Source organism: Microcaecilia unicolor, chromosome 13, assembly GCF_901765095.1.
Source record: "Microcaecilia unicolor chromosome 13, aMicUni1.1, whole genome shotgun sequence".
Taxonomy (NCBI): Eukaryota; Metazoa; Chordata; class Amphibia; order Gymnophiona; family Siphonopidae; genus Microcaecilia; species Microcaecilia unicolor.
This window is the reverse complement of record NC_044043.1, coordinates 75,960,558-75,979,190: the sequence shown is the minus strand read 5'-3', so window position 1 is coordinate 75,979,190 and position 18,633 is coordinate 75,960,558. Positions and strand designations below refer to the sequence as shown.

Below are 18,633 nucleotides of genomic sequence, written 5' to 3'. Positions count from 1 at the left end.
GTTTAAGATATAAACAACATGAAAACAGGGTCATGAGGGCGTGCTTATAAGGTTAATTCGGGACGTTTGGGTAAGCTTGTTTAAAGAGGTGAGTTTTCTTTTTTTTTTATTATTATTATTATTATTTTTATTAACACAGTGCAACAGTGTTTATACAAATTCCACAACTTCCAATTATGGTTATACAACATCACAAAGAAGTGTTAGCTATCAAAAGGATTTATCCATAAATCGCCAACATGGCTTACGCTGCATATTGCATTTTCCATTTTAGTCCCCCCTTTTACACTCATACATCATGCGCACCACTCTAACCCACTCCTTAACGCATCAACCGCATCCCATGCACACCCCACTTACCCTTCCCCCCTTCCCTCATTACCCTGTAAAGGTAACACTTTTAAGCATGCTGTCCACAGAGCACGATATTGTCTGTTAGCAAGTTTTGCGGAATCAGAATAAATTTGGCACTCATTTTCACCAACCATTCTCATTTTATCGTACCACACTTCTCCCGGAGGGCTCTCCGATTGGATCCAATATTGTAAAATGGTCTTTTTAATCAGTAAAAGAGAGGTGTATATGAATCTTCTGCACGGCTTAGTAAGTCCTTGGGCAATCAAAAGATCTTGGTCTCCCAATAATAAGGTGGCATAGTCCCACTCTATCTGCCTATTTGTGACTTCAGTAATCAACTGAAATGCTCGGTTCCACAGGGAAAGGGAAGGACACTCCAAAAAGGAGTGAAGAAAAGTCCCCCGCCCTTTCTGGCATTTGGTGCATTGTCCCTCTTCCCACAGTCCTATTGGTTCAATGGGATGGGGAATAATGGGTTAACTATACAGAACAATATGGCCCATATAGTGTTAATTCCAAAACCCGGTAAGGACTCAACCCAGGTGGGTTCTTATCGTCCCATCTCATTGTTAAACCAGGATATTAAAGAGGTGAGTTTTCAACATTTTTCTAAACGGTAGATAGTCATTCAGTATTCTTACTGTACACCGCCTTGAGTGAATTCCTTCAAAAAGGCGGTAAATAAATCCTAATAAATAAATAAAATAAATATCAAATCCATAACCCTTTACCTTTTATTTCATTCATTTCAGTGACATGGAGCTCTCACTCTCAGTCCCTCCATTCTGTTCAGTGGCATGGAACTCTCTTAGTCACTCCATTCAGTTCAATGGAGATATGATACAGACATTTTAATGCTTGAAATATATTAATGAGCAAACAAAACTTTTACAAAGGTGGAAAAGCTATAGAACTGGAGGGCAGGAAATGAAGTTACAAGGGGATACATTTAAAGCAATATCGTGAAATATTTTTTCATGGAACAGCTGATAGATCCCTGGAATATGCTCGTGGTGGAGGTTGTGGGGGTCTAAAACCATGATAAAATTGAAAAAAATGTCACAGGCCAGTGGTTCCCAAACCTGGTCCTGGAGGCACCCCAGAAAGTCAGGTTTTTAGGATCTCCACAACGAATATTCATGAGAGAGATTTGCATGCAGTGGAGGCAGTGCATGTAAATCTCTCTCGTGAGTTTTCATGGTGGAGATCCTGAAAACCTGGCTGACTGGAGTGCCTGCAGGACCAGGTTTGGGAACCTCTGTCATAGGATAAAACACAGATGATCTCTATATCAGGTGTTCAGTGCTGTGTGCGTCTGGTAGCGCTATACAAATGCTAATAATAATAATATAACAAGAAGATGGAATAAAATTAAGCATTTCATATCATTTTCAGTATTTATATGCCGCTTAGAGTTAAGCGGTTTATAATTTCACTTTACACGTACCAGTCCTGCCCAGGACTGCAGTTATAACCCTAAATAAAGAAGGAAGATAAACTACACAGAGTAGCAGTTACATCCCTGGCCACTTTACTGTGCAGACTAGATGGACCACACTGGCCTTCATGTGCCGTCATTTACTAAGTTACTATGATATCAGAGTAAAACCATACAGCTTTTTTTTTTTGTTTTAATTTAGTCTGACCATCCACACCAGCTGCTCAGAAATCACCAACGAAATCAAGCTCAGCTTGAACATCATGGACTCATGGGCAAATGCATTCCAACTAAAACTCAACAAAGAAAAAAACACGTGGTCTCATCCTCTCATCCCAACACAGCATGGACAATCCCACAAATATCAACACCCCAGATTACACCCTCCCTATCTCAGACAGCCTGAAAATCCTCGGCGTTACCTTGGACTGTAATTTAACCCTAGAGAGCCAAGCGGCATCCACAACAAAGAAAATGTTCCACTCAATGTGGAAACTTAAATGCGTGAAACAATTCTTCCCAAGGGAAACATTTTGCAACCTGATACAATCAATGGTACCAAGCCATGTAGACTACTGCAACGGAATTTATGCGGGATGCAAAGAACAAACCTTAAAGACACTTCAGACCGCTCAAAACACGGCAGCTAGGCTTATATTTGGAAAAACGCAATGTGAAAGCGCAAAACCCCTTTGCAAAAAACTACACTGGCTCCCAATCAAAGAATGCATTGCTTTCAAAATCTGCACCATGGTTCACAAAATTATCTACCGTGAAGCCCCAGGAAACATGACAGACTTAATCGACCTACCAACTAGAAACGCATCCGAATCAACATGAACATATCTAAACCTGCACTACCCAAGCTGCAAAGGACTTAAATACAAATCAACTTATGCATCCAGTTTTTCCTACCTAGGCACACAACTATGAAATGCATTACCAAAAGCCTTGAAAACGACGTATGACCACCTAAACTTCCAGAAAACACTAAAAACTAGCCTGTTTAAAAAGGGAAATAGTACTTGATATACTGCCTTTCTGAGGTTTTTGCAACTACATTCAAAGCAGTTTACGTACTTATTTTGTACCAGGGGCAATGGAGGGTTAAGTGTCTTGCCCAGAGTCACAAGGAGCTGCAGTGGGAATCGAACTCAGTTCCCCAGGATCAAAGTCCACTGCACTAACCACTAGGCTACTCCTCCACTCATTCCACCAATAAGAGCCAACTTCATCAGTGATGTCACAATGGCTTGATTGCCCGATACTTGGCTCACTTCTGATATTGTGATGTCATAAGGGAAAGGGGGAAAGGGAAATGGGAATTGATATACTGCCTTTCTTACAATCAAAGAGGTTTACATATATTCAGGTACTTATTTTGTACCAGGGGTAATGGAGGGTTAAGTGTCTTGCCCAGAGTCACAAGGAGCTGCAGTGGGAATCAAACTCAGTTCCCCAGGATCAAAGTCCACTGCACTAACCACTAGGCTACTCCTCCACTAGCAACAGTCCATCTAGAAGCCTGCCCTTGCAGGTCAGCAGTGCGACCGCGCAGGCTTCTGTTTCTGTGAGTCTAACGTCCTGCACATAAGTTCAGGACGTCAGACTCACAGAAACAGAAGCCTGCACGGCCGCATTGCTGATCTGCAAGGGCAGGCTTCTACATGGAATGTTGCTAGTGGAATAGCAACATTCCATGTAGAATCTTCAAATAGTAGCAACATTCCAGAATCTCAAATAGTAGCAACAGCAACATTCCATGTAGAATTTAGAATCTCAAATAGGGAAAGGGAAATGGGACTTGATATACCACCTTTCTAAGGTTTTTGCAACTACATTCAAAGCAGTTTACATATATTCAGGTACTTATTTTGTACCAGGGGCAATGGAGGGTTAAGTGACTTGCCCAGAGTCACAAGGAGCTGCAGTGGGAATTGAACTCAGTTTCCCAAGATCACTGCACTAACTACTAGGCTACTTCCTCCATCCCATACTCTACTGATCCAACTTAAATACCAGAACAAAACTAAAGAATGTCATGGACATAACAAAACTCTTCCGTTGTTCGATTCCCTAATGTGGCTGTGCCACATGAACCTTATCTTACCATAACATCGCTTTGTATTTATTCACACCGGAGTCTGCAAATGCTCTCTGGTGCCATGTAAGCCACATTGAGCCTACAAACAGGTGGGAAAATGTGGGATACAAATAAAATAAAATTGCTTTCTTTCCCTCAGTGATGCTCTGTGCTTTTCTTTTGCATTCTCCACCACATCTTCTGGGAAGCTTTTTATTCATCCACAGCCCTTGCTGTAAGGTGATGAAAGAAGTGTAGCTCGCAAAAGCTATATTATATCAAGGTATTACCTGCAATGTCCTACGTCTCAGTAAGGGAATCTGAAAAACAGATGAGGAGCTAATATGATATCCACTGCAGTTTTAAATTAGTTCAGGGCAGTGGTTCTCAACCCAGTCCTCAGAACACAATTAGGCACTGGCAGTCAGGTTTTCAGTAGACCCACAATCAATATGCATGAGATCCAGCAAATTTGCACACGATAGAGGTAATGCATGAAAATTTATCTCATGCATATTCATTGTGGATATCCTAAAAACCTGACTGGCTGGGTCTGTCCCAAGGACTGGGTTAAGAACCCCTGGTTTAGGGTAGTCACTTCATCCAGGTGAGCTTAAATAGGCTGACCCAGAACAAGCAGAAGTTACCTCTCTATGAATGTGTTGCAGAAAAACCAGGGCTGAAGCACGATCTATCTATAGATTGACCAGGGTGAGGTGACAACCTTACATTAGTTGGGTGGGAAGGAATAAAGGGAACTGTCCTGATTCAAACTAAACTGGGCCTCATTTCCCTTCAGGCATTGTATGGGACTACCCTGGAGGAAGCCCAATGGAGGGAGTGCGTGAGCTACGTCAACAACAACATGGAGAATGCTGTTGGAGCTCTGTATGTGAAAGAGACATTTGCTGGAGAGAGCAAAAGAATGGTAAGTAGATTACTTTTCATGCTGTTCTACGACTGACAGCTCACCCTGGTCATCATAAACAGGCTGATACAGTCCTGGTTTTGTTCTACTGCATGCATGGATTTTTCTTACCAAAAGTAGAATTACATATCCATGCTTGCAGCAGGGCAAAATGTGAACCAGATCAGCCCCTCGGTTGATCTGTATAAGGTAGCTGCCCTATATATAAAGGGGGAGATACACAGAACTCCAGCACTGAAGGAACAGCACCGAGTCGGAATTACCAACCAATGCTCAACACTAACAGCGTGCAAATTATATACACGCTGTTAGTGTGGAGCATTGGTCGGTAAAGGGGTCCAAATGTTCCTGGTGCATGCCCACGAGAGCTTTGTGGTAGGTTCAGCTCTTGTGCATTTTATCCCGCAGGGCGTGCACACCTCCAGCTCAGTTCCACCCTGGGGTTTCGCTCCACCTTCCACCAGGGGTCCCAGGGAGACACACAAAATCTAAATCTTTCTCTGCCACACACACAGCTCCCACTGGCAGGATCACTCGAGCTAGATGCAGGTCGGGACCAGATTTCCTCCAGTAGGCTGAGGGCACTTTCTCTGGGCACACTTTACATAAGAATATAAGAGTAGCCATACTGAGTCAGACCAATGGTCCATCTAGCCCAGTATCCTGTTTTCCAAACAGTAGCTAAGCCAGGTCACAAGTACCTGACAGAAACCCAAATCGTGGCAACACTCCATACTACAAATCCCAGGGCAATCAGTTGCTTCCCATGCCTGCCTCAATAGCAGACTATAGACTTTTCCTCCAGGAATTTGTACAAACCTTTTTTAAACTCAGATAATGCTAACTGCTGTTACCACATCCTCCGGCAAAGAGTTTGAGAGCTTAACTATTCGTTGAGTGAAAAAATATTTCCTCCTATTTGTTTTAAAAGTATTTCCATATAACTTCCTCCAGTGTCCCCTAGTCTTTGTACTTTTAGAACAAGTAAAAAATGGATTTACTTCTACTTGTTCTACACCACTTTCTTTCTCTTGCAAACAAAGCCCAGTCAGCAGTCCCAGTTGCAAAAAACTTCAACTTGGTTTGCTAACAGTAACTTGAAAACAGTTCATAAACTTGATAACTTGGTCTGTACAGTTCAGGGTCTTTTTTAGGTGGTCAGCACAGCGCAAAACAAGTTCTCCAGTGATGTCAGGGCATATAAATCACAGTTCAGTTCTATTTACATCTCCTCTATTTGCGGCCAGAACAAGGTACTTATCACCTCCTCTGTTTGCTGCTAGATATCAGCACCTGGTAATCTCCGTACTGGTTCCCTTCGGTCACTCATGCAATGCGAGTCCTGCCAGAAGTGAGACATGCCCACTCCCACTTCTCCCACCTGAGGTGGTTATCCCCAGTGTTCTGAAGTCGGGAACACTACTGTGTAGCATGATATAAGTTTAATTGTGAGAGTTATTAAGTTTGCTGCATTAGCACATGCTCTGAGTAATTCCCTCTGTTAACACATATTCTATTATTAACTAGAGAAATATTATATTATAAATTTATTCGTTTCAACTGCAGACACCTTCTGCCTTGTACAGAGGCTTCCAAGCACCACACTTGCAAACTTTTCTTGGCCTGGTACCCAGGACTTCCCCCTCGGTGCTATGGGTCTCGGTGGAGGTGGGCTACCAAAGACCAGAATTTTCTCCACATAATCCCTTTTATTAATTCCTTTGTCCTGCCCCCTAGAGTTAGGCTTTACTCTGATTTCCTTACCAGTCTTTCAAAACCAGTTCTTAGTGACCACCCTGAAAATCTTTCCTCCCACCCTTCAGGCATGGGCGTTTTCAGAGGAGGGTCACACTGATGATTGGATCCTTCCCAACCCCCAATCTAAAAAAACTCCCCCAACCCAAAAGACCCTGGTGGTCCAGCAGGCCCCTTCTAATGATCACTGGCCTTGGTGGTCTACTGAAATCCTACCCCGACCTCTTCACATATCTTGTTGGAGGCAGGAGGAATGGCTACTCCCTCCTGCCTCTGGGCCTGCCCTTGTCAAAATGGTGGCATCCAGACCCTCCCTGGTACATCCTGAGATGTACTGGGAGGGGCCTATATACCATATATGGAGTTTTTTCTCCTTATAGGGTACTTATTTCCTCCCAGTACATCCCAGGATGCACCGGACAGGGGCTGGGTCCCACCATTTTGAAGAGGGCGGGCCCAGAGGCAGGAGGGAGTAGGTGTTCCTCCTGCCTCCAACTAAAGGTAGGTAGAGGGGTCTGGGGGGTGGGATTTCACTAGACCACCAGGGCCACTGTTCACTAGGGGTAGGGATCAGTGGGCCTGCTGGAGTACCAGGGAATTTTGGGGGGGTGGGGTGTCCAGGAGGTTGGGTTGGTGGGCCCTCTACACCACCATGCTATTTTTATGGGGGTCCACTGGACCACCAGTGACTTTTTTATGGGTTGGGAAGAAGCTCTAGCTAGGGTTTTCGGGGTAAGAGGCTGTGGCATGAGTTTCCTGTCAGTGCCTGGGGTTTTCTGTGTGCCGTTTCTCTGTGCATTGCACAGAATCACTAATGAGCTCATTTGAGTACAAGTAAGCTCATCAGAATAAGAGTTTCGGTCACTGCTTCCATGCATGGTAAAGTAGTGGCTGAAGTCTCCGAGCATTACCTGCAAAATAACATTTCATTTAGACTGGCTAAAACCAGTCTAAATGAAACATCGCAAGCCCGGTTTGCTTTGAGCATCGAACCCAAAGTTCTTCTATTGAATGATGACTGTGCAAATGCTTATAATTTACAAAGCAGTTTGAGGAAAGCTGATAAATCTAGTAAAGATAATCTGCATACTGTATCACATATATGATGAATATAGCATATAATTATGTCCCATATCTACTGTCTCTTTCTACACAGCATATTGAGGGATATTTCTATAACTGGGTACCTGGTAGGATCCAATTGTATAAAGTAGGGGTGTCCGGCCTCAGGCCTTGCCCAGTTTTCAGGATTTCCTCAATGAATATGCCTGGATTGGCCGCTGTCGTCGGAGACAGAGTGCTGGGCTTGATGGACCTTTGGTCTTTTCCCAGCCTGGCAGTGCTTATGTGCTTAGATCAATTTCCATACAATGGAGTGTGATAGACCGTTGCTATGTTGAGTACACAGGTTAGCTAACTGCACTGCCCTCTGCTGGGTACTAGCTGCAAAGCAGTTTACAGTTGCCTTTTTTTTTAAGGAGGTTATTCCCCTCCCTCGCCTGCCTGAAAGACTCTTTTAATCTGTCAACAACGTTTGAACAACTAATTTAGATGGAGGAAAAGACCTCAGCAGCCACCAGCCCATCTTCTTAAACTGCTGTAAAACAGTATATATGAGGATAGCTTAAATGCAGCTCATTTTTCAATCATTGGTCTAAAAAAAAACCTCCATCTTTTTTTTGGTATAGTAATAATGCGCTTAACTTTCTTGAGCTCACATAAAACATTTAAATCCACATTTATATTATGTGCGGTCTATACAAAACTTATCTTGTCAAAACATTGTCATGTAGGACCATAACCGTGGATCCTTCAATCCCAAGTCCCTATGGTGGCCTTGCCGTTTCGCACAATGGCTTCATCAGGGGACAGATACAAAACAACTATAACATGTTTACCAGCATATTCATTCATAACGTGGCTTTATATTATACTTTCCAGTTCTTTCTTTTCAAAGTTTGTGCTGATTGTTGAACTGGTTTTGCTCAGATCCACAACTGCTTCTTCATCATGGCAATTATCATGTCCACTATCCTTACGAAACACATGCATCTGGAGATAAACAATGGGAAGCCACGGGGATAGTGGACACGTGCACACAAACACCATCTCACGCCAAGCATGCACCATGGAGAAAGATGGAATGGGGAGCAGATGAGACTGCCGCTAACCACAAGCCATAATGAAGATCTGGGCAAAATAATCAAATATAGTAGTAAAAAATGCCTTTTTAATGTTATGTCATAAGTACATGAGTATTGCCATACTGGGAAAGAGCAAAGGTCCATCGAGCCCAGCATCCTGTTTCCAACAGTGGCCAATCCAGGTCACAGATACCTGGCAAGATCCCAAAAATGTACAAAACATTTTATACTGCTTATCCCAGCTATAGTAGAATTTCCCCAAGTCCATTTAATAACGGTCTATGGACTTTTCCTTTAGGAAGCCGTCCAAACCTTTTTTAAACTCCGCTAAGCTAACCGCTTTTACCACATTCTCTGGCAACGAATTCCAGAGTTTAATTACAAGTTGAGTGAAGAAAACTTTTCTCTGATTTGTTTTAAATTTACTACATTGTAGCTTCATCGCATGCCCCCTAGTCCTGGTACCTTTGGAAAGCGTGAACCTGTCCTGGGGACCCTACAGCCAGTTTGATTTTCATAATGAATATGTATAATATAAATTGCATGCATTGACTCCATTGCATGCAAATCTGGGTTGAGAACCCCTACCATAGAATATTATTGGGACTTCCCAAACCTGTCCTGGGGACTCCACAGTCAATTTGGTTTTCAGGATCTCCACAATGAATATGCATGAGATAGATCTGCATGTACTGTCTCCATTGTATATAGAGTTATCTCATCCATATTCAACTAGCCGTAGAGTCCTCAGGGCAGGTTTGGGAAGCCCCGGTGTCATGCACAATCTTACACTTCCCGACTGTTGCTGATATGAGAATCGTGATCCAGTTATTAGTATTATTGGACATTGATTATTGCAACTTCAGTGGAAGTCTTGCATGGCTGGGCTGGAAGTCTCGGCAGCCATTTTTAAAAAGCGATGCAGCAGCAAGAGGGTCAGCAGCAGCAGGCAGGAAAGACCGGGGATCTTTCCTGCCCCGAAGAATCCACTAGACCACCAGGGTAGTTTCAGGCATTTCCCTCACTCCCGTGGAGCTCTCTAAATAGGAGACGGCAATAGCAGGGAGCGGTAGAGAGATGCTAAGGCCGCTGAAGGGCCCCTGGGAGTGTGAAGCCCTTTGCGACCGCCTCTGTTGCCCCTTCCTAAGACTGGTCCTGCATTACCTAGTTAGAAATCTGAATATGGTCATTAACCGGGTAACTCCTGGATCTACTCAGCCCCCCCCCCCCCCCCCCCCCCCCACCAGACCACCCTAGCACTGCCTGGATAATGTCAAGGTGGTCTGACCAGATTTCTACATGCACTGAAATCCAGGTATGATTTAGTCAGCAGGATTTATCCAGGTAGGAGCTGTTCCTACCTAGAAAAGTCCTACTGAATATCTACTCCTATGTTACTGTAATTCATACAAATACATTTAGGAATTCCTGTCATCAAGATGCCCTAGCAGGTTAGCTAATACTCATTAGTAATTTACATACAGTATGTATATTGAGATCTGGTAAGATACCCAATTCTCCATCAGGCTTCAGTGCATCTCAGCATTATCTGAAGCATCATGGCACCATGCTATTTACACAGCCTGTGCAGTTTGAGCATATCGAAAAAGCGACTGCCAAAGCCAGAAGGATGCTTGGGTGCATAAAGAGAGGCATGACCAGCAGTAAAAAGGAAGTGATAGTGCCGTTGTATAAGTCTCTGGTGAGGCCTCATTTGGAGTACTGCCTGCAGTTCTGGAGACCGCACCTACGGAAAGATATAATCAGGATGGAGTCGGTCCAGAGGGCGGCTACGAAATTAGTAAGCGGTCTTGAATGCAAAAATTATAGGGACAGGCTTCTGAACCTCAACATGTATATGCTGGAAGAGAGGAGGGAGAGAGGAGACATGATAGAAACGTTTAAATATCTCAAGGGCATTTATGTACAGGAAGAGAGTCTTTTTCAAATGAAGCAGAGCTCTGGAATGAGGGGGCATATGACAAAGTTAAGAAGGAATAAGCTTAGGAGTAACCTAAGGAGTATTATTTCACAGAAAGGGTGGTGGAGGAATGGAATGACCTCCCGGTGGAGATGGTGTAGTCGAGGACTGTTCCAGAATTTTAAAAGGCATGGGATAAGCATGTGGGATCGCTTAGGAACAGGATGAATTAGGGGTTACAGAGGATGGGCAGACTGGATGGGTCATACGGCCTTTATCTGCCGTCATGTTTCTATGTTTCTATATCAAGCCTGTATCAGTAAGCCATCATGAACGAATGTTGACTTGGCAGCTTATAAATGTTCTGAAACAATACATATATGCATACCATGGTTCATGGACTGCTATTTAGATCACACACTTCCCACTTTATTTTCTTTAATGTAGGTCAGGGATCTCATCGATAAAATTCGTGAAGTGTTTATCGAGATGTTGGATGAGTTACGATGGATGGATGACGCTTCCAAACAGCAGGCTCGAGAAAAGGTCAGACTTAAATAATTCAAAAACAAATCAAGGCTGGAGGCCATTTGTATCACTCCTCTGACTGGATTTGATGGCTTGAAAATGGGAATTTGGAAACATCTTCTATTTCGAGCTGTTAAGACAAATTGGGCCTGATTTGCTAGTGTTTTTCTCATTCTCTGTCTATGGGAATGAGCTTTTAGTGGCTCCAGCCCTTTGAGCGGACACCAAATATGCCAGTACCATGTGCACTGCGCAGTTCCATGCTTAGGATTTTTTTGTGAGCACAGAATTTTATAATGAGATCTATGAATCTCCATTCTTACATTGTAGGCACTGGCCATTAAGGAGCAAATAGGATACCCTGACTATATCCTAGAAGAGAACAATGAGAAAATGGACCAAGAACTGATAAACGTACGTAGACCCTGAAAACTGTTCCATTCTGGTTCAGAAGAAAGTAAAATTTAATTTAAGCAAACTGGTGAAACCGATGGTCTGAATAGGTTGCGTATGTGGACATAGTGCACTGGCTTACTCGTAACTTCAGACTGGGTTCCCATGTGTAAAGCCTTGATTAAATAGTGATGCTACCAGTGATGTGCTACTGGTGGTGTCCTAGATGAGGTTGTCGGAGGAACCTTTTTTAAAAATTATTTAGGAAAACAAAGGCAACATATGTTAGTATCTAGCTTATTTTCGAAACAGATCGCCGGCCATCTTCCAACACAAATCGAGAGATGGCCGGCGATCTCCTGAAACTGGCCAAATCGGTATAATCGAAAGCCAATTTTGGCCGGCTTCAACTGCTTTCCATCGCGGAGCCGGCGAAACTTCAAGGGGGGGTGTCAGTAGCGTGGTGAAGGCGGGATGGGGGTATGTTCACGAGATGACCAGCTTCGCCGATAATGGAAAAAAGAAAGCCGGCCTTGACGAGCATTTTGCCGGTTTTACTTGGTCCCTTTTTTTTCATGACCAAGCTTCAAAAAGGAGCCCCAACTGACCAAATGACCACCGGAGGAAATCGGGGATGACCTCCCCTTATTCCCCAGTGATCACCAACTCTCTCCCACCCAAAAAAAAAACTTTTTTGCCAGCCTGAAATGTCATGCCCATCTCCCTAACAGCAGTATACAAGTCCCTGAAGCAGTTTTTAGTGGGTGCAGTGCACTTCAGGCAGGTGGACCCAGGCCCTGTTACACTTGGGTGGTAAATGGGAGCCCTCCAAACCCCCCCAAAACCCACTGTACCCACATGTAGGTGCCCCCCTTCACCTATGTGTAGAGTTGTGGGGAGTGGGTTTTGGGGGGGATTTGGGGTGCTCAGTACCCATGGTAAGGGAGCTATTGACGTGGGAGCTATTTTTTTTTTTAATTTTTAGAAGTGCCCCCTAGGGTGCCCGGTTGGTGTCCTGGCATGTGAGGGGGGCCAGTGCACTACAAATGCTGACTCCTCCCATGACCAAATGCCTTGGATTTGGCCGGATTTAGATCGCCGGCATTAGTTTCCATTATCGGCAAAAACCGATGCCGGCCATCTCAAACCCGGCCATCTCTGACATTTGGCCAGGCCCAACCGTATTAGCGAAGAAAAAGATGGCCGGCCATCTTTTTTCAAAAATACAGTTGGCTCCGCCCACTTACAGAGCTGACCCCGGAGATGGTCGCCCATAGAGATGGCCGGCCTCATTCGATTATTTCCCTCTAATTCTCAGCTGAAGCAGCAGAGCCGACCAGAGTGCCCTGGTAAGAGATTGACAGGTCATCACTGAATACAACATTGTTATTTTTATTTTTATTTTGGAAGATGGTATTGTTTTTGCAAATTATGCTTCTGCAGGTAAATAGTGCTACAGGTTGAACTATGGGGCCCTTTTACTAAGGCACGTAAGAGCCTACGTGCGTCTAGCATATGCCAAATCGGCATTTCTGCCTGGCTACCATGTGCCACGGGCAGTAATTCTGAATTTCGCATGAGCCAAAAACACGCGGAAGAAAATATTTTCTATTTTCTGCCGCGGGATGCCTACTCAGCAGTAAATGGCAGTTGGCGCGCTCTGCATGCTTACCGCCCGGGTAGCGCACGAGACCTTACCGCTAAGTCAGTGGGTGGTGGTAAGGTCTCAGGCCAAAAATGGGCATTCGCTGGTTTTCATTTTGCCGCACGTCCATTTTCAGGCCCATTACAAAAATCCCTTTTTTCCAGACGCGGCACAATAAGGGTCCAGCGTGCGCCAAAAACACGCACCCACACTGCCGCAGCACAGTTTTTGGTGTGCCTTTGTAAAAGGGTACCTATGTGCTTTACAGTGCCGAAATCTTATAAAGGCTTTTATTTTTTAAAGGAAAGACCATCAAACAACCCTCAGTGGATAAGTTCAACTAATACGAATATTTTCCCATGTAAAACAGCAAAAAGGTGTAGGTCTTCCTGAACTGTAGGAACATAGGGGCTGGTTGATATCCAAAATCTGTCCAGCCCAGCTCCTTGTTTCTACTAGGGGTGAAGATGGGTGCTCTGAAAATGTGCAGTATATAAAAGAGCAAGAAAGAAGCACAAATGAGCCTTCAATAGTGGAACAATGGAGAGTCCTTTAATTCAATAGACCCGACGTGGGCCATGTTTCGGTGCAAACTGCACCTGCCTCAGGAAAACCATGGTAATAAATGTAAATATTATAGGAGAAATTAAGACTGAAAGCCAGATCTACTGAACTTAAGATTTACCTAATACTATGTTAAAATGAATAAATAAATAAATAAATAAATTATGACGGACCGGGTGAATTTTCCACAAATCTATTTGGAGATCTTGCTAGGTCTCTGCTGGTGTCTATATAAGGTTTTCAGTGGCCCTCCTCAATTTAAGCCTGTGAAGGCTCCCCTTATGATCTGCAAGCATAGAAGGGGGAAGCGATCAATTAGGGGCCCTTTTACTAAGCCGCGTAGGCACCTAAGCGCATCCAGCGCACACCAATTCGGAACTAACACCCAGCTACCGCGTGGCCCGGGAGGTAATTTCATTTTTTCTGTGCGTCCAGTACGCGTGCCAGAAAATATATTTTATTTTCCGGCACGCAGCGCTAACCAGGAGGTAATCGGCATTGTATGCAAGCTTATGATTACCGCCCAGTTAATGCATGACACCTTACCGCTAAGTCAGTGAGTGGCGGTAAAGTCTCAGGCCCAAAATGGACGCACACAAATTTTTATTTTGCCATACATACATTTTCAGCCAAAAAAAGACCTTCTTTGCAGGCGCACTGAAAAATGGACCTGCGTGCGTCTAATACACACGCCTACAACAACGCAGGTCATTTTTCAGGGCACCTTAGTAAAAGGACCCCTAAGACTGCAGTTAATTAACATGTTTACACCATTGTCTTCTTTAGTTAACCTTCAGTGAGTACCAGTACTTTGAAAACACGCTGAAAAACCTAAAGGCCGGAGCTCAGAAAAGCCTGAGAAAACTTCGAGAACGAGTCGATCACGATGTGTGAGTTTTACCAGTCTTACTTTTCTTCCACACAAATAGGTTTTACCCTTTCTGGGGCCAGAGCTACCACCAAGTCAAATCATTTCCGATTCACAAGTCTGGGATGTGTGACTGTGCCGTTTTCAGTTGTGAAATTTTAAATTCTGCTCATCGACCAGCAGTACACAGACAGAGCTGACAATTTCCTTTACAGCATTCATACTGATTAGATGCCTCAGAAGTTATTTTACTTGAATGCTTCATCTTTAGCTATTATTCCTGATTCTCCTTTCTATTTTATTTTTCTGCCACAACTCGGTAAAATCTGGAGATGGGCAAAACATTCTGCATGAGGGTAAATCTCCAGGATATGGGCCTGAATATGCTCTCTGTAATTTGAGAAAAAGATACAGCCCAAATGTCTCAGATATTTGACAATTTAAGAAGTTTGACAGTTTTGCAGATCTTAATCCAAAGTGGGTTGGGTCAGTTGGGGGGATGTGCCAATTGTGGGGGGATAGATTTTGGGTGTGGGTACTTAATAGGGGTTTATTTTGGGGGCTGGTGATTTTTGTGGGGTGGTGGTTAGCTGTAGGGGCAATTTGCAGAGTGGTGGGGTAATTGCAGGTATAGTTCCTGAGGTGGACAGTTTACGGGTGGTAGAGCAATTACAGGGTAATTATTTTGAGTAGGATAATTTGCAGGAGGTAGTTTTAGGGGTAGGGCAGTTTTGGGGGTGGTGTCGCAGTGGCAGGGGATAATTTATGGGTGTGTAGGCTGTATGCAGGCTGAAGTAGCATTAAAGGGGGTAGTTATGGAATGTGGAAGGGAGCAATTTGGATTGTAAGCTCTTTGAGCAGGGACTGTCTTTCTTCTATGTTTGTGCAGCGCTGCGTACGTCTTGTAGCGCTATAAAAATGCTAAATAGTAGTAGTAGTAGGGCCAGGGCAGTTGTCGGGGTGCTGGAGTAATGGCAGAGGATAGATTTTAGGATAGTTTGCAGGGTGGTGTGGCAGATGTGAAGGGGTAGTTTTTGGTCAGTGTGGGAAGTTTGGGGGCAGATGCCACATTTCACGGTATCTATATTTCTATGCTATAGAAGCTGTAACTCCTTTTCCCATAGAAATGCATTGGGTCACATTTTGGGGTGGCTCATTTCTCTGGAACCTCTGGTCCAATTTAGCCTATTTCTAAACTGTATGTGTCTTTTTACTGTTAGCTCCCCCCACCCCCACCCCCCACAAGCCAAGTTTCATCCTGTTCCATTAATGATATGCTGTTCTAGAAGTTGAAACTCCTTCTTCCATGAAAGTGCACAGGGTCATTTTTTGGGAGGGAGCTTATTTCTCTGGTATCCCAAGTCCAATTTAGCCCAGTTTTCAACTTCTTGTGTCTTTTTACTGATTTTTCTCTCATGCCAAGTTTCATCCCATTCTGTTAAATTTTCAGAGAGTTATTTTAAATCCAGACAGACTGACAAGACATTTGTGAAACAATTCTGTTAAAGTATGCCATATGTCATTCCAAAATGATTTAATACATACACACTCAAAAATAAGATGATTCTAAAATGGAACTCCCTGTTCTTCCAGAGAGAGAGAGAGAGAGAGAGAGAGAGAGAGAGAGAGACCCTCTTGCATGCAGTTCAGGAAGTGGATGGGCAGACCCAACACTCCATCAATCATCTTTGTTTGTCTGTACATGTATTTAAGAAAAAAAAAAAAGGTTTTCTGCTGGAGACAGGGCTGCCGAGAGGGGGGGACAGGGGGGACAAAATTCCCCGGGCCCGGGCCTCCGGAGGGGGCCCGGCGCCACCGCAAGTCAGGCCCGCTCGCCGTCGCTGCCGAACTAACTAACCTTAAACGCCTCCTTCCTTTCCTTTCACCACCTTCGCGGCAAGCAGCAGCAGGGCAGGCCACTCCTTCCTTTCGTGTCCCGCCCTCACCTGACGTAACGTCCGCGAGGGTGGAGCACGGAAGGAAGGAGAGGTCTGCCCTGCTGCTGCTTGCCGCGAAGCTGGTGAAAGGAAAGGAAGGAGGCATTTAAGGTTAGTTCAGGGCCCGGTAGCGGGTGGAGGGGGGGCCCGGCGGCAACGATGACCTCGGGTGGGGTGGGGGTGGGGGGCCCGGGGGCGGCCTTGTCCCGGGCCCGGCTCTGGCTCTCGGCGGCCCTGGCTGGAGATCAGCTCTGACATTTCTGAGCAAATAACATATTCATGTTACAGATTTACTGACGGCTTCTTAATATGTGCAACAGTTCTTCTGTTGGAACAGAAAAGCTACTGCCTGACAGCGCTCAAAAATGTGGAAAATAAATTGCCAGCTAGCTGCTGTCGGATTAGCAGGTGTCATCTAAAATCTGAGGACCAACAGTAGGATATCGAGATAACATAGAAACCCAAAAGCCAAGAGACGCCAATAAAAGAAGTCTGAGTACATCATGTGGCTCGTTAGAGATAATAATGATGTCCAAACAACCCTCAATAAAGTTATTATGGATGCATTAATGAGGTGGGCCTGGACTGCAGCAGAGCTCAGAGGCTTTCAGATTTAGGAGGACATGCTGAGCCGCTGCTCTGTTCAGGGCTGCTGGCTGGGGTTTGCAGTCTGAAGAATTAGAGGTGAAGCGCTCTTAAAGGTCAGCAGGCAAGATAATGAGAATAAGTTCAATGAAACCAGACGAAATATTACTTTGCGGTTCATCAAATATTATAGAAACAGAGAATAATGAAGGCAGATAAAGATCATACGGTCTATACAGTCCGCCCATACGTGTCATCTACTATTCCTTCCTCTCCTCTACAGATCCTACCTACCTGTTCAAATTTTCTTGAATTCAGATACTGTTTTCGCCAGGAGGCCTTTCCATGTATTCACCACCCTTTCTATGAAGAAGTATACCCTTAGGTTATGCCTGAGTCTATCTCCTTTCACTTTCATCCTATGCCCCCTGGTTCCAGGACTTCCTTTCCATTGAAAGAGACTTGTGCATTGATGCTACGGAGGTATTTAAACATCTCTATCATGTCTCCCCTCTCTGCCTTTCTTCCAAAGTATACATATTGAAGACACCTTTTACTAAGCGGCGGTACACAGGAAGTACAGCCGGGCTACCGCAGCAGCCCGGCAGTACTTCCCACCCCTTACACGCCATAATTTCCAGCGCCACAAAATTGTATTTATTTTTGTAGCGTCGGAGTGTACCCAGTGGTAATCAGGCAGTGCCAGGCACTGCCCGGTTACTGCCAGGTTAACACGGGAGCCCTTACCACCACCTTAATGCAACTGAAAAGGGGGTGTGGCCATGGGCAGAGCATGGGTGGGTCAGGGCCATTCACAGAATCCAGGGGTTCTATGCCTAACTTACACACAGAGATTTACAACAGATTTCAGTTGGTATAACTCCTCATGCCTCAAAGTTAGGAACGGATCCCAGTGTTATGCGCTATTCTATAAAAGGCACCCAACTCTGAGCACAGTTTATAGAATAGCACCCAATGCACATTTTTTTTTCAGTGCCCAAATTTGGGTGCTATTTACTGAATTTATGACAAAGACTACTGACCATTTTAGTAGCTGCCCTCTGGACTGACTCCATCCTGTTTATATCTTTACAAGCCGTAAAGCCCATTAAAATGGGCGACATTTTTGTTGTGAAAAATATAATGAAATAGACAAAGCAAGAAATGAGAGTGGATGTCTACAGTACCCTTTTATATACTACGACCCTCCTCTCTCCCCTGCGCCCCCTCTCCAGCCACCCATGTCCAGTGACTCTTTTCTCTCCCCTGCCCCCCCTCCAGCCACCCATGTCCAGCGACCCTCCTCTCTCCCCTGCCCCCCTCCAGCCACCCATGTCCAGCGACCCTCCCCTCTCCCCTGCCCCCCCTCCAGCCACCCATATCCAGCAACCCTCCTCTCCCCCTGCCCCCTCCAGCCACCCATGTCCAGCGACTCTCCCCTGCCCCCACCTCCAGCCACCCAGGTTGTCCAACAAATTCTTCGGGGC

At 44.7% G+C, this 18,633-nt stretch overlaps 1 protein-coding gene across 4 annotated transcripts in view; it reads left to right on the top strand.

Moving 5' to 3' along the window:
* MMEL1 (membrane metalloendopeptidase like 1) overlaps positions 1-18,633 on the top strand; it is a 172,721-nt gene that overhangs the window by 125,426 nt on the left and 28,662 nt on the right. For all 4 annotated transcript variants that reach the window (XM_030186088.1, XM_030186087.1, XM_030186090.1 and 1 more), the window contains exons 13-16: positions 4,678-4,806; positions 11,074-11,172; positions 11,485-11,568; positions 14,543-14,646. In XM_030186088.1, coding sequence (XP_030041948.1) covers positions 4,678-4,806; positions 11,074-11,172; positions 11,485-11,568; positions 14,543-14,646 — 416 coding nt within the window. The remainder of the gene's footprint in view (positions 1-4,677; positions 4,807-11,073; positions 11,173-11,484; positions 11,569-14,542; positions 14,647-18,633) is intronic.